The following is a 13,992-nucleotide window of genomic DNA, read 5'->3' on the forward strand; positions in this document are numbered from 1 at the left end:
TCGCCGGAGCCCAGCAGGCGAGGCTGTGGTGGCCGGGAGCGGCCACTGCACTCTAGTCTGAGCAACAGAGTGAGACTCCAACTCAAAAAATAATAATAATAATAATAATTTGTACAGAGTCGTACAGACATTAAGTAGATGGAATGCTTGTACATTTAAGAATATGAATATGAGCCATAGCTTCCATTTGTTGAGCTTTTCCTTCTACTAGGCCAGGGTTTTTCTCAGTCACAGCTTTATTGACATTTGGGACTAGATAAATCTTTGTCGTAGGGGGCTGTCCAGTGCATTGTAAGCTTCATTCCTGGCCTGTACCCACTAGATGCCAGTGGTACCTTCCTACCTTCCCACTTGTAACAACCAAAAAATACCTTCAGTTATTGCTAAATGGTCCTTGGAGGGGAAATGGCCCTAGCTGAAAACCAGTGTACCAGACCCTGTGCTAAACATACATTGTCACATTTTGTCCTCTTATAGAGTTTCTCTTAGGAACTTATAGCTTCTTCATGAGAGCAGAGTTGATGTCCCTGTGGACTACTAGAGCCTCTTAGAGTTCCTGGACCATAGAAGGCACTCTCTAAATATCTGTTGAATGGGTGAGCTGGGTGCTATTATTAATCCCATTCAACGATGAGGAAAATGAGGCTAAGAGAATTTAAAGAACTTGTTCAAGGTCTTGTAGTTGCTAAGTAATGGAATTGAGATTAATCTGTGGTTATGGGTTGGAATTCTGCCACAGGTTCCATCTGAGGACAGTACAGAGAAGGTGAAAGTATACCTGAGGGTCAGACCCTTGTTGCCTTCAGAGTTAGAACGACAAGAGGATCAGGTGAGTGTCTGAGGAGGGAGGATTTAAGGTGGATTAATGCAGTACAAGAGAGATTCCCAGTAATCATTCCTTCTGTGATGACTGTATTTTCCCTCTTCTTAGGGTTGTGTCCATATTGAGAATGTGGAGACCCTTGTTCTACAAGCACCCAAGGACTCCTTTGCCCTGAAGAGCAATGAACGGGGAATTGGCCAAGCCACACATAAGTTCACCTTTTCTCAGGTATGGAGGGTATTAGTCTATGAACAAGGAACCAACATGTAGGGGCAACTTTATTCCCTCTTTTAGAGGGAAATCTTCTCTACTTGACTGAGTTTCTTGTATGTGTACATCTACAGTTTCCAGGGCCCACTTATATTAGTCAGTGTGTCAAGTAATTTATGTGCACTGATTCACAACAATTCTATTATTACTATCATTATTATCCATATTTTCCTAACAAAGATACTGTGACTTAGTAAAGGTAATATCACTGAAACCATGTAGCTAGTCATTGGTAGAGTTAGGACTGGATCTAGATGAATCTATCTACAAACCTCACACTTGTAACCATTATATAGCTCCATTGTGTGTTCAGTATTAGGGCTTAGTGCATAGCATTCCTTAAGTGTTTGTCGATTTGAGTGAAAGATGGACTAGCAGAGAGTGGTTAAGTCCTCAGTATTTAGGGAACAGCCGGCAGCACAGCAGGAAGAAGCTGCTTGAGTGTTCCCAGCCACCCAGAGAAAGGATATATTGCCTGGCTTTGCACAGGAGGCAAGTAGGAGCTGAAGGATGGGCCACTGAGATACTGGGTCTGTCTTTAGATCTTTGGGCCAGAAGTGGGACAGGCATCTTTCTTCAACCTGACTGTGAAGGACATGGTAAAGGACGTACTCAAAGGGCAGAACTGGCTCATCTACACATATGGAGTCACTAACTCAGGGAAAACCCACACGATTCAAGGTGAGTAACAAGACTTCCTGGGATTCATGATTGGCTTGTAATGGTGTCATCTTGATCTTTTTTTTTTTTTAGTTGGTTTCTCACTCTGTCACCCAGGCTGGAGTGCAGTGGCATGCTCTCGGCCACCACAGCCTCAACCTGCTGGGCTCCAGCGATCCTTCTGCCTCAGCCTTCCAAGTAGCTGGAACTACAGGCATGCTACCATGCCTGGCTAATTTTTTGATTTATTGTAGAGATGAGGTCTCGCCAAGTTGCCCAGGTGGATCTCGAACCCCGCGGGCTCAGGCAATCCACTCACCTCAGCCTCCCAAAGCACGGGATTACAGGCTGAGCCACCAAGCCCGGCTGTCTTGATCTTTTGATGCTCTGAATTAGGAAGAGAAAGTCACTTGCCTCAGTTGTCTGTCAATCTTTCATGTCTCTAGGTACCATCAAGGATGGAGGGATCCTACCCCGGTCCCTGGCTCTGATCTTCAATAGCCTCCAAGGCCAAATTCATCCAACACCTGATCTGAAGCCCTTGCTCTCCAGTGAGGTGATCTGGCTGGACAGCAAGCAAATCCAACAGGAGGAAAAAAAGAAGCTGTGCCTGCTAAATGGAGGCCTCCAGGAGGTAGTGTTGGTATTCATGGAGGCAGAGGCAGGGGTGTAACCTTGGGGAAGTTTTGTGCTTACCTTCTCTCTGTGCACCTCCAGGAGGAGCTGTCCACCTCTTTGAAGAGGAGTGTCTACATTGAAAGTCGGATGGGTACTAGCACCAGCTTTGATAGTGGCATTGCTGGGCTCTCTTCCACCAGTCAGTTTACCAGCAATAGCCAGCTGGAAGGTACGTACCATGACTGGGCCCTGAGCCAAAAAACAGTAGGAACACTCTCTGTTCCCAACAGCTGCCAGGTGTGCAGAACAGAGCTCCATTTTCCAAGGCTCCTGCAGGGCAAAGGGGAGATGGACTGCTCTAAGGTTGATGCCCCCCTATACATTGGCTTCTTCCTCAGAAACAAGTCACCGATGGGCACAGCCAGATACTGCGCCAGTAAGTGTCCCAGCAGACATTCGCTTCTCCATCTGGATCTCTTTCTTTGAGATCTACAATGAACTGCTTTATGACCTGTTAGAACCACCTAGCCAGCAACGCAAGAGGCAGACTCTGCGGCTGTGTGAGGATCAAAATGGCAATCCCTATGTGAAAGGTATGGGAATGTAGGGGAGGCTGGTGTGAACCCTAGAGAATTGGGGACAGACCAGGAAATGAGTTAGGTGTTCCCATCTTATGCCCTTCTCTCCTTTGACCTCAGATCTCAATTGGATTCATGTTCAAGATGCTGAGGAGGCCTGGAAGCTCCTGAAGGTGGGTCGTAAGAACCAGAGCTTTGCTAGCACCCACCTGAACCAGAACTCCAGCCGCAGGTGAGTAGATTGTAGGGATAAATCCTTCCCTTTGTTCCAGAAAACATCAGTCCTCTGCCTGTACATGGAAGATATGCAAATGACTTTCTCTTTTTCTTCCAGTCACAGCATTTTCTCAATCCGGATCCTACACCTTCAAGGGGAAGGGGATATAATTCCCAAGATTAGCGAGTAAGTTTTTCCATTTAGAAATCTGGACTTCGCTTTGGGAGGCTGAGGTGAGTGGATTGCCTGAGCCCACGGGTTTGAGACCCGCCTAGGCAACTTGGCGAGACCTCATCTCTACAATAAATCAAAAATTAGCCGGGCGTAGTAGCGTGCGCCTGTAGTTCCAGCTACTTGGAAGGCTGACATGGAAGGATCGCCGGAGCCCAGCAGGTCGAGGCTGCGGTGGCCAGGAGCGTGCCACTGCACTCCGGTCTGGGCGACAGAGTGAGACTCTAACTCAAAAAAAAAAAAAAAAAGAAAGAAAGAAATTTGAACTTCTTGGCCATAAATGGTAGTTAGGGGAGCATGCGGGAGACCCTGAGAGGAATTATTTGTTCTCCTTCCTTGGGTACAGAGATTCTTGGCAGGCCCTCCTAATTTTAGAATTATACAAAGAGCCAGAGGGCTCATAATATGAGAAATCCTTATGTCAGATCCTGTGCATCATTCTAGGCTGTCACTCTGTGATCTGGCTGGCTCAGAGCGCTGCAAAGATCAGAAGAGTGGTGAACGGTTGAAGGAAGCAGGGAACATTAACACTTCTCTGCACACCCTGGGCCGTTGTATTGCTGCCTTGCGCCAAAACCAGCAGAACCGGTGAGTTTTTTACTGTAAGCTGTGGGCTGGGGTGGCCTGGGGCTCTGCAATTTGCTAAGAGAATTCCTGGTCAGCACTGGGACAGTGCTGGGATACCCTAAGGGTTGGTATTCTGCGCAAAGCTCTGTTATCTCTGATTCTTTGCCAGATCAAAACAGAACCTGGTTCCCTTCCGTGACAGCAAGTTGACTCGTGTGTTCCAAGGCTTCTTCACAGGCCGAGGTCGTTCCTGCATGATTGTCAATGTGAATCCCTGTGCATCTACCTATGATGAGACTCTTCATGTGGCCAAGTTCTCAGCCATTGCTAGCCAGGTGAGAAGCTGGAGGTGTGATGGTTGTGCTCACTTTGGGCTGGTAACTTTTTTTTCAAGAAAGTTCCTAGGGACCAGTTATGGAGTCAATTAAGATATTCTTTTCCCCTCTAGCTTGTGCATGCCCCATCAGTGCCACTGGGATTCCCATCCCTACATTCTTTCATCAAGGAACACAGTCTTCGTGCATCCCCCAGCTCAGAGAAAGGGACTAAGGCAGACCCAGGCCTTGATGATGACGTTGAAGATGAAGGTGACATTTCCATGTATGGCAAGGAGGTGAGAACTTTAGATTTGGTGCAGCAGTTAAATAGCTACACATTTTCCGTGCTGCCTTCCAGGTAGGCTTGTGCCTCCTTGGGGCATGGGTATCTAATGGCCTGACATATGTCCCCTCTAGGAGCTCCTCCAGGTGGTGGAAGCCATGAAAGCATTGCTTTTGAAAGAACGACAGGAAAAGTTGCAACTGGAAATGCAACTCCGTGATGAAATCTGCAATGAGATGGTGGAGCAGATGCAACAACGGGAACAGTGGTGCAGGTACTGGCTAAGTGTTCCCTCTTGCTGGGAAGTTGGGACTTGGGTGGAGTTGTGCCTCCAGATCTCTTCTCCAGGTTCACTCTACAGAATCTTCACTCCTGTTTTCTGACAGTGAACATCTGGACACCCAAAAAGAACTATTGGAGGAAATGTATGAAGAGAAACTAAAGATCCTCAAGGAGTCACTGACAAGTTTTTACCAAGAAGAGGTTCAGGTGAGTTGCCTTGAACCAGCCCCAACTAGCTACTTAGATTTCTATCACTAGCTTGCCTGAGGTCAGCAGGTCTTATTGCTCTGTAAGGACAGGACTATATAACTCACTTTTCTGTATTCCCTTCAGTGTTTTGTAGATGTTTGCTCAGTCTACGTTTGATGAATTGATTAAAGGTTTAGTTGGTCAGGAAATGGCACACATGCTAACCTGTCTTTTTTTTTTTTTTAATTTTTAATTTTAAAGATGTGGGGCACAATTCAGAGTTAGATATACAAATGCTCATTATACAGGTACCCTTGTTGATGAGGTGTGCCCCCACCCCACAAACAGGCTTTCAAGGCGTAAGTGCCAGGAAGTACTTTGTTCATTTGCTCAGTCAACTGTTCCTGCACAAAACTGTGCTGTTTCCCTCTTAGGAGCGGGATGACAAAATTGAAGAGCTAGAAGCTCTGTTGCAGGAAGCCAGACAGCAACCAGTGGCCCATCAGCAGCCAGGGTCTGAATTGTCCCTACGACGGTCAAAAAGGTTGGCAGTTTCTGCCTCCACCCAGCAGTTCCAGGAGGTTAAGGCTCAACTACAACAGTGCAAAGCAGAACTAAACTCTACCACTGAAGGTGAGGAAGAGACAGGAAGCCTAACAATGGGAAGAAATGTTACTCAAACTTGGGTCCCCTGATTCCTCCTCCAACATAACTGTGAGCTACATTCCCGGACCTTTCACTCTAGGATGCACGTGGCTTTGGTTTTTATATTTGTTGTAAGCAACTGCTACCTCAGCTAAAGGGATAAGTCCACAGCTAGAAAACCCACATATTTCAGTTTCCTGTTTCCTTCCCTCAGAGTTGCAAAAGTATCAGAAAATGTTAGAACCGCCACCCTCAGCCAGACCCTTCACCAGTGATGTGGACAAGAAGTTAGAGGAAGGCCAGAAGGTAATTACCTTTATCTGTTACCAAAGTTCTTACCTAAGGCAGTTTCCAGCATCCAGCACTTTATCACTGAGTCATGAGGACAAGATGTTTTTGTGCACAGTCCTGGAGAGTGGCTATTTCATTCAGCTGACTAGCCTTTATTATTTTGTTTCTCTTCAAATAGTCACCTGACCCCTCTAGATCATTATCCTGGCTTATTTTGGCCACAATCCGATCCCAATTTCCCCTTTTTCAGAATATAAGGCTTCTGCGAATGGAGCTTCAGAAACTCGGTGAGTCTCTCCAGTCAGCAGAGAGAGCCTGTTGCCACAGCACTGGGGCAGGAAAACTTCGTCAAGCCTTGACAACTTGTGACGACATCTTAATCAAACAGGTTATACCTCTTTTCTCCTACCAGCTCACTCTAGGGTATATATGAGAAGGGAATGAGAACTAGAAGGGAAAGGTAAAGATTTTAGATTGATCTTATAGTGGGGCGAGTTTTTCTTCCTTGTAAAATGAAGATAACTACTCTTTGTTAAGCATTTACTAAGTACTAAGTAATTTAGTCAGTTTCTCTGTCACAACCACTCTAGGGAGGTACATACTATCATATTTCATCTAAGATGCCACTGATTATAAGAAACCATTACCTAGCCAGGCTTGATGGCTCAGTCTGTAATCCCAGCACTTTGGGAGGCTGAGGTGAGTGGATTGCCTGAGCCCGCGGGTTCAAGACCCGCCTGGACAACTTGGCGAGACCTCATCTCTACAATAAATCAAAAACTAGCCGGGCATGGTAGCGTGCGCCTGTAGTTCCAGCTACTTGGAGGGCTGAGGTGGAAGGATCACCGGAGCCCAGCCGCTCGAGGCTGCGGTGGCCGGGAGCGGCCACTGCATTCCAGTCTGGGTGACTGAGTGAGACTCCAACTCAAAAAAAAAGAAACCATTACTTTGTGTTCTACTAAGCAAAAAACTTTTTAAGCTATGACATGTCTCATCCGTAAGATGCATCCTGACTCCAGAGATGTTAAAATGTTAAAGAAAAATGTACATCTTAGACTAAACTCAGCACTTGGTACCTAGAGACAATCTCTTGGAAATTTTTATTTTTTCCATTTTTATTTTAGATTCAGGGGGTACATATACATGTTTGTTACATGGACATAAAAGGGAGACCCAAAAGAAGCCAGAATTATCTTTTGGAGGGCGGGCTCCTTGTAGTTCAGCCTTCCCCTGCTAGTTAAGTGTTCTAGGAACCTGTTGGCCTCAGTGTACCAGCTAGCATTGTCAGAGGCTATATTTAGCTTCAGTGAATTTTTTTGTGGCAAACAGGTGACTGGTTCTTTCACCATGGCAACGCACCTGCCCACACAGTGCTGAGTGTTCAGCAGTTTTTACCCAAAAACAGCATGGCCCTATGCTCCATCCTCCCTATTCCCCTCATCTCGCCACAAGCAACTTTTTTTGTTTGCTTGGATGAAAAAGTCCTCAAAGGGAAACATTTTGCCCATGTGGAAGAAGTGAAACAAAAATTGGCAGAAGCACTAAAAGGCATCAAAATTGATGAATTCAAAAACTGTTTTGAGAAGCGGGAAAAGCATCTCGGTAGGTATACTGCATCAAATGGGAGTACTTTGAGGGTGACTGAGGTTTAAACATGAAAGAATACACAATTTGTTATAAATAGTTTTTTCAGGGAACCTCCCTTCATACTGTGTAGTGGTGGGAATTGGGTCTCCAGTGACCCATTCCCCAGTTAGTGAACCCTAACCCCTCTTCCCATCTCCCTTTGGAAATTAAATAGATTTACTCAAGTCCATACTAGCTTATGTGTTAAATGATGTCCTTCTATTCAGCACTGCTTCTGTTTTGGTCACAAAGAAGATGCCTCCTGTTCAATTGTAAGCTCTGATCTTAATGTCGATCTTTGAAGAAGCAGTTGTTAGTAGTAATGGATGATATACATTACTTTGTCCTCTTCTTTCTCTAATATGCCAGACATAAAATGTGTTTTCTGCCAGGCATGGTAGCTCACGCCTATAATCCCAGCACTTTGAGAGGTAGCGGCAAGAGGATTGCCTGAGCCCAGGGGTTCATGACCAGCCTGGGCAAATTGGTGAGACCTTAAAACCAAAACTTAACCTGATGTGGTGGTACACACCTGTAGTTCCAGCTACTTGAAAGACTGAGGCAGAAGAATTGCCTGAGCTTGGCAGGTCGAGGCTATGATAGCCATAAGTATGCCACCGCACTCCGGCCTGGGTGACAGAGGGAGACTCCGACTCAGAAAAAAAAACGTCTTGTATAATTTTTTTGATCTTCCTTAGGATCAGACCCTGGCTGAACTGCAGAATAACATGATGCTAGTGAAACTGGACCTCCGGAAGAAGGCAGCATGCATTGCTGAGCAGTATCATACTGTGCTAAAACTCCAAGGTCAAGCTTCTGCCAAAAAGCGTGTTGGTGCCAACCAGGAAAACCAGCAACCAAACCAGCAACCTCCAGGGAAGAAACCATTCCTTCGAAATTTACTTCCCCGGACACCCACTTGCCAAAGCTCAACAGACTGCAGCCCTTATGCCCGGATCCTGCGCTCACGGCGTTCCCCTTTACTGAAATCTGGGCCTTTTGGCAAAAAATACTAAGGCTGTAGGAAAGGAGAAGAGCAGTCTTACCCTGAAGTGGGCCAGCTACTCACCTTAAGAAATAGGTCTCTTAGCCGGGCTCAGTGGCTCAGCCTGTAATCCCACGCCTTTGGGAGGCTGAGGTGAGTGGATTGCCTGAGCCCGCGGGTTCAAGACCCGCCTGGGCAACTTGGCTGAGACCTCATCTCTATAATAAATCAAAAATCAGCTGGGCGTGGTAGCGCGCGCCTGTAGTTCCAGCTACTTGGAAGGCTGAGGCGGAAGGATCGCTGGAGCCCAGCAGGTTGAGGCTGTGGTGGCCGGGAGCAGCCACTGCACTCCAGTCTGGGCGACAGAGTGAGACTCCAACTCAAAAAAAAAAAAAAAAAGAAATCGGTCTCTTTTAATCTTTACCATATACATGGAACTCTATCCAGAATGCAATACTCAAAGACACTAGTTATTTTTCTACTTTTGTATTATAACCACTTATGTAATCTTTTTCTTTTTTTACTTATATGGTTTCTATGCACACAAAAAATTATATTAAAAGTTATTGTTCACATTTATTTGAATTCAAAATGTAGCAAAATCATTAGAACATTATAAAAGGGGCAGAAAAACTGAGAATCAAACTTCATCCTTCTGGCCAATGAGACCCCCTTGCACAAGCGTGGCAGTGGAGACCAGTAACTAGTGTACAGCTGGCCTAAGAAGGCTTGGTAAGAAATGAATTCAAGTGGCATTAGCTATTCTAAACCTTCCTTAATATGTAAGATGAAGTTTCGTATGTTAGGAAGTAAATAGGTGACAGATATGTTGTGGGAATAAGAATGGAGCCTAGACCAACCCTGAGCTCGGAATGATACTTAGGATCTACTGTACACATTCATCACAGCAGATACTAGAGTCGTAGCATATTACCTCCTACTGGACACATGCACAGGTGGGAAGCCCTCTAAGAGCACTCCAAGAATGATTCCCTATGCTTAGATAAAGGCTGAAAACATTGTATTGGAGATGGGAGGGAAAAAATAGACAATTGCATCAAAAACTTACTAAAACAGACCAGCTTAAAGTAAGTTTATTCTTATCTGTATAAACACAAGTTATTTTGTCCATTAGATAATCTGTAATCCTGTCTCCTTGCTTTGCTTTGGTAGTATAGCTAATACTATAGCCAGCTTTTGCCCTCAGTAAGGGCCACCAGAAGTTCCAAGCTCAGTGATATTCTTTTGCCCTTCTTTTATTCAACTCAAGTTACTTCCAAAAGCTTTTAGAAGGTCCTCCTTAACACTTTTAGAAGATTATCTCCCTAAAGTAAGGATATATAGCACCACTCCATTTAAACCTAATCTCTGACATCAGAATAGCAGTCAGGCTCAGCAAATCCAAGAGCAAGTTCATTTCTACCCATTGCCCTGACATCCTCCTAGAGTATTCAGTCTACTGCCAGCAGAGGGTAGAGTGGCAGACTTTTCTCCCATGCCTCTCCCGCTCCCAGCAGCTTCCTGTAGCATTGCCTGTGCTAAAGTGCTATAAAAGGGATTTTTATTTCGGGGGCAAATGGCTCAGAGAAGAAGGCCAAGATCTATAGCCAGTCTCTGGACAGAAGTGCTTCTAACTGACAAAAGACAATGTCTGTTCCTGCCAGTATTCTGTCAGTCTGCCTCTGAAAGTGATTATATAAACTGTCCCCATGGAGTTGTTTCCAAGAAGAGCAGAGGTCCTTGAAAGAACAGACGGGACTGTTCTTTACATGTAGGTAAGGCTTTTAAGATGAGTCTAATAATGTGCTGGCTTGAAAGTAGCCAACTACGGTGTGACAGAAGACAAGTTGAGTGGAGAAACTCTGCGTGTGGGAGTGTTGTTGGCAGAGAGTGAAGCAGGAAGGAAAAACGGAGCAGGCATCTCGGTGGTGGGAGTCTCGCCTTGGTTCCGTAGCTGGAGGATTTGCCGGAGTAAGGCCTTACCTTCCTCTCGGGTCTGAAACAAAGTCAGACAAGTGTTTCAAAACATGTCTGAGGTTATTCTCAAAAACAGGAAGATACAGATATACAAGTTCCACAGATCAAGGCAGGCTTTCCACTTACATTTGCATCTACCTTCCTCCCCCAAATCATGATAAAGATCATGTATTCAGCCTAAAATCCAGATCCTTTATGAAAGAACTAACACTCACATCATTGAATGCACAACACTTTTGGGCACAAGTTGAAGCTTCATCCCACAGCTTGCACTTAAAATAGTACTGTGCCAGATAGCGGAAAGCAGTGCTTTCCTCCAAGTGTTCCACGATTTCCTACGGATGGAAAGCAGAATGACTGAGGTGATCATAAAAACACTAGCAACACAATTCTCATGCTATGATACATACCCCACAGGAATAGATATCTTGGATATATTTGATGTAACACTGGGCAGCCTGTTCTGACTCAGTCAACTGTTCATGAAGCCTACAAGGAAATTGGTCTTTAAGTACAAATCAGATCTCAAAGCAAGTTAGTGATAAAAAAGCAAAAAGTACATGATTAAGACAAAAAGTGACAATGTATAGACAAGTACAAATTTTACCATAAATGACACCCTGGGACCTAAAATAATATGAGTGCCCACCAGATGTGATGGTTACTGTTATCAAAAGCTTAGAATCATTACTCTGCTATTAATGATGGAGGGAGAGTTAGTAAATACTTAAGCTAGATAACACATCTTGCAAAAATTATCTGGTAATACCCAGAGTGAGTATTAAAAGGAGACACCAAGTGGCCAGGAGTGGCAGTGCATACCTGTAATCCCAGCTACTCAGGAGGCTGAGGCAGGAGGATCATTTGAGCCCAGGTGTTCAAGCATGGGCAACATTGTGAGACCCTGTCTCAAAATTTTAAAAATTAAGAAAAGATACCAAGCAACTCAGATTTTTTTCCCTCTAACAATCCAGAAAATAACTGGCAGGAATTTAATTGCATTTAAGAACCTTTTTGTCACTAGCCAGGCATGGTGGCACGTGACTGTAGTTCCAGCTACTTGGAAGGCTGAGGCGGAAGGATCGCCTGAGCCCAGCAGGTCAAGGCTGCGGTGGCCATGAGCATGTCACTGCACTCCAGCCTAGGCAACAGAGTGAGACTCCAACTCAAAAACAAACAAACAAAAAAAAACTTTTTGTCTAATATTTCTGAGTTATTTCTAATTTTTCTTTCTTGATCTGGAGATCAATAATGAATGCAGTTTTCCTAGACTGCCCTAACACGAAAATTTCCTTTTCCTTCAATTCATTATTGATCCCTTGCCTAATAGGAAAGCAATTCCCTCCATCAAAGAGAAGTGGCATTCTCTAGAGCCAAGATGGCGAAATTCACAGACCACCCTGCTACAATCCCACACCCAGGTAAGATAGATAGGAGGCCCTAGGAAGCAGCAGTCCCCAGTCTTTTTGGCATGAGAGACCGATTCCATGGAAGACAATTTTTCCAAGAACAAGGGGAACATCAGGCATTAGATTCTCATAAGGAGCACACAACCTAGATCCCTCGCGTGCACAGTTCATATTAGGGTTCTTGCTCCTGTGAGAATGTAATGCCGCTTATGATCTGACAGATGGCAGAGTTCCACTTGCCTGTCACTCACCTCCTGTTGTGCGGTCCAGTTCCTAACAGGTCCAGGGGTTGGGGATCCCTCCCCTAGAGCATGCAGAACCCACCACGCCACAGAAGCCAACAGAAATATCAATAGCATATCACTCCTTTCACTCACTTTGCCAGTTTCACCAGAGCCATTTTCTCCACATCTCCCACGGCGTAAGCTCTCCAATAACACTTAAAAAAAAAAAATTGGTCACTTTGGCCACTGTTCTATGTGCTATGACCAATTACATAAAGGCCAAGACCCTGCAAGATTCTCAGAAATTCAGACTTGTAGAACACGAGACATTTGTACTAGTTCTGATAGGTTCAGGCTACATACTGACATTCCCACTAATGATCTTGGATCAGGTTTGCTTTTAACCTACGAACCTATAATATTCAGACTTTTCTATTCATTTAGATCAGAATAAGGGAAAAATTAGAGCACAGATAACCCATCCTTCATCTAAACAGCAGACTGCCACTCAAATTCTCCAGGACCCAATGTCAGTTACCTTTTTGGCTTCCACTAGTTGGTTGAGTTTCTCATAACATTCTCCTAAAGCAACTAGCATACGAGAATCATTGGGCCTGAGAAAGAAGAACAGGCAGAATAAGCAAAGACAAGTTCTCCCTTGAGGAACCAGCACCACCACTACTTCACTGCTATTTCAAATCTATGCAAGGACTGGTCTTTAACCCAGTGCTTCATATAATGAGATTACTTTGTGTTAACAATTTGACTATTAACTCATTAGTGGAACACACTAAATTAAAATGACCAAACAGCATTTAGGAAGTTTAAACTCAGGTCTCTAAGAGTCAAAACCATTCACTGTGATTTGTCAATAGTTATCAAAAGAGAGAAAAGTTATTAGCTCTTCCTACCCAAAAACATTGATTGTCAAGTGACCAGACTTACCGAAGCTGATGGGCCCGCCTGTAATAATAAAGGCAGTAAAATGGCATCTTAAGGATTTCATAAGTCTGTCCAAGACCATACCAAGCTCTGTAGTCCCGCTTGTTGACCTCAATGGCGTGTCTAAGAAAGGAAAAAGATAGACTATTAAGAGAGCAGAATCAAGGTTAGCAACTTGCAGGCTCAATAGAGGCTCCTAAGACCACAGCAATCTGCTCCACTTCATCCCCCAACAAGATAGCTCACCTATAAGCCTGGATAGCAGCAGACGTGTTCTTCATTTCCATGTACTCATGCCCCATCAGCGTCCAGGCCCCAAGATATCGAGGATTCAACTTCAGGGCTCTCTGGAAATATAAGGCTGCTTTCTCATGCTGAGAACGTAAACTATAATAATTGCCTGATTAAAAAACAAAAAACAAAAATTAATAACAAGAAAGGTAAAAATAAAAGTCCATTAAAACAGCATTCCACCAAGTGGGCATGAAGCCATAACACATTCCCTCTAAAGACCTGGCAAAAAAGTCAAATTAGACCAGATGTAGTTGCTCTTGCCTATAATCCCAGCACTTTGGGAGGCTGAAGTGGGCAGATCACTTGAGTCCAGTATTTCGAGATCAGCCTGAGCAACATAGTGAGACCTTGTTTCTACAAACAAAATTTTAAAAATTAGCCAGGCGCCGGGCTCGGTGGCTCAGCCTGTAATCCTGTGCCTTTGGGAGGCTGAGGTGAGTGGATTGCCTGAGCCCACAGGTTCAAGACGCGCCTGGGCAGCGAGACCTCATCTCTACAATAAATCAAAAATCAGCCGGGCATGGTAGCACGTGCCTGTAATTCTGGCTACTTGGAAGGCTGAGA

The 13,992-nt window shown here is 44.6% G+C and overlaps 2 protein-coding genes across 2 annotated transcripts in view; one reads left to right on the forward strand and one right to left on the reverse strand.

Annotated features, from left to right (window-relative positions):
• KIF20A (kinesin family member 20A) overlaps nucleotides 1–8,686 on the forward strand; it is a 9,942-nt gene extending 1,256 nt beyond the window's left edge. The window contains exons 3-19 of the mRNA XM_008059287.2: nucleotides 740–829; nucleotides 932–1,051; nucleotides 1,636–1,774; nucleotides 2,200–2,387; nucleotides 2,471–2,600; nucleotides 2,770–2,964; nucleotides 3,070–3,181; nucleotides 3,284–3,352; nucleotides 3,842–3,985; nucleotides 4,134–4,299; nucleotides 4,413–4,577; nucleotides 4,699–4,838; nucleotides 4,951–5,053; nucleotides 5,470–5,668; nucleotides 5,895–5,986; nucleotides 6,222–6,359; nucleotides 8,296–8,686. Of these exons, the coding sequence (XP_008057478.1) occupies nucleotides 740–829; nucleotides 932–1,051; nucleotides 1,636–1,774; nucleotides 2,200–2,387; nucleotides 2,471–2,600; nucleotides 2,770–2,964; nucleotides 3,070–3,181; nucleotides 3,284–3,352; nucleotides 3,842–3,985; nucleotides 4,134–4,299; nucleotides 4,413–4,577; nucleotides 4,699–4,838; nucleotides 4,951–5,053; nucleotides 5,470–5,668; nucleotides 5,895–5,986; nucleotides 6,222–6,359; nucleotides 8,296–8,613 (2,508 nt within the window). The 3' untranslated portion in view covers nucleotides 8,614–8,686. The remainder of the gene's footprint in view (nucleotides 1–739; nucleotides 830–931; nucleotides 1,052–1,635; nucleotides 1,775–2,199; nucleotides 2,388–2,470; nucleotides 2,601–2,769; nucleotides 2,965–3,069; nucleotides 3,182–3,283; nucleotides 3,353–3,841; nucleotides 3,986–4,133; nucleotides 4,300–4,412; nucleotides 4,578–4,698; nucleotides 4,839–4,950; nucleotides 5,054–5,469; nucleotides 5,669–5,894; nucleotides 5,987–6,221; nucleotides 6,360–8,295) is intronic.
• Nucleotides 8,687–9,145: 459 nt separating this feature from the next.
• CDC23 (cell division cycle 23) overlaps nucleotides 9,146–13,992 on the reverse strand; it is a 25,043-nt gene continuing 20,196 nt past the window's right edge. The window contains exons 10-16 of the mRNA XM_008059288.2: nucleotides 13,381–13,534; nucleotides 13,138–13,257; nucleotides 12,731–12,806; nucleotides 12,346–12,407; nucleotides 10,970–11,048; nucleotides 10,775–10,894; nucleotides 9,146–10,578 (exon numbers count right to left, since the gene is read on the reverse strand). Of these exons, the coding sequence (XP_008057479.1) occupies nucleotides 10,408–10,578; nucleotides 10,775–10,894; nucleotides 10,970–11,048; nucleotides 12,346–12,407; nucleotides 12,731–12,806; nucleotides 13,138–13,257; nucleotides 13,381–13,534 (782 nt within the window). The 3' untranslated portion in view covers nucleotides 9,146–10,407. The remainder of the gene's footprint in view (nucleotides 10,579–10,774; nucleotides 10,895–10,969; nucleotides 11,049–12,345; nucleotides 12,408–12,730; nucleotides 12,807–13,137; nucleotides 13,258–13,380; nucleotides 13,535–13,992) is intronic.

This window comes from Carlito syrichta, unplaced genomic scaffold (genome assembly GCF_000164805.1).
Source record: "Carlito syrichta isolate Samal-C Ts95f unplaced genomic scaffold, Tarsius_syrichta-2.0.1 Scaffold303986, whole genome shotgun sequence".
Classification (NCBI taxonomy): domain Eukaryota; kingdom Metazoa; phylum Chordata; class Mammalia; order Primates; family Tarsiidae; genus Carlito; species Carlito syrichta.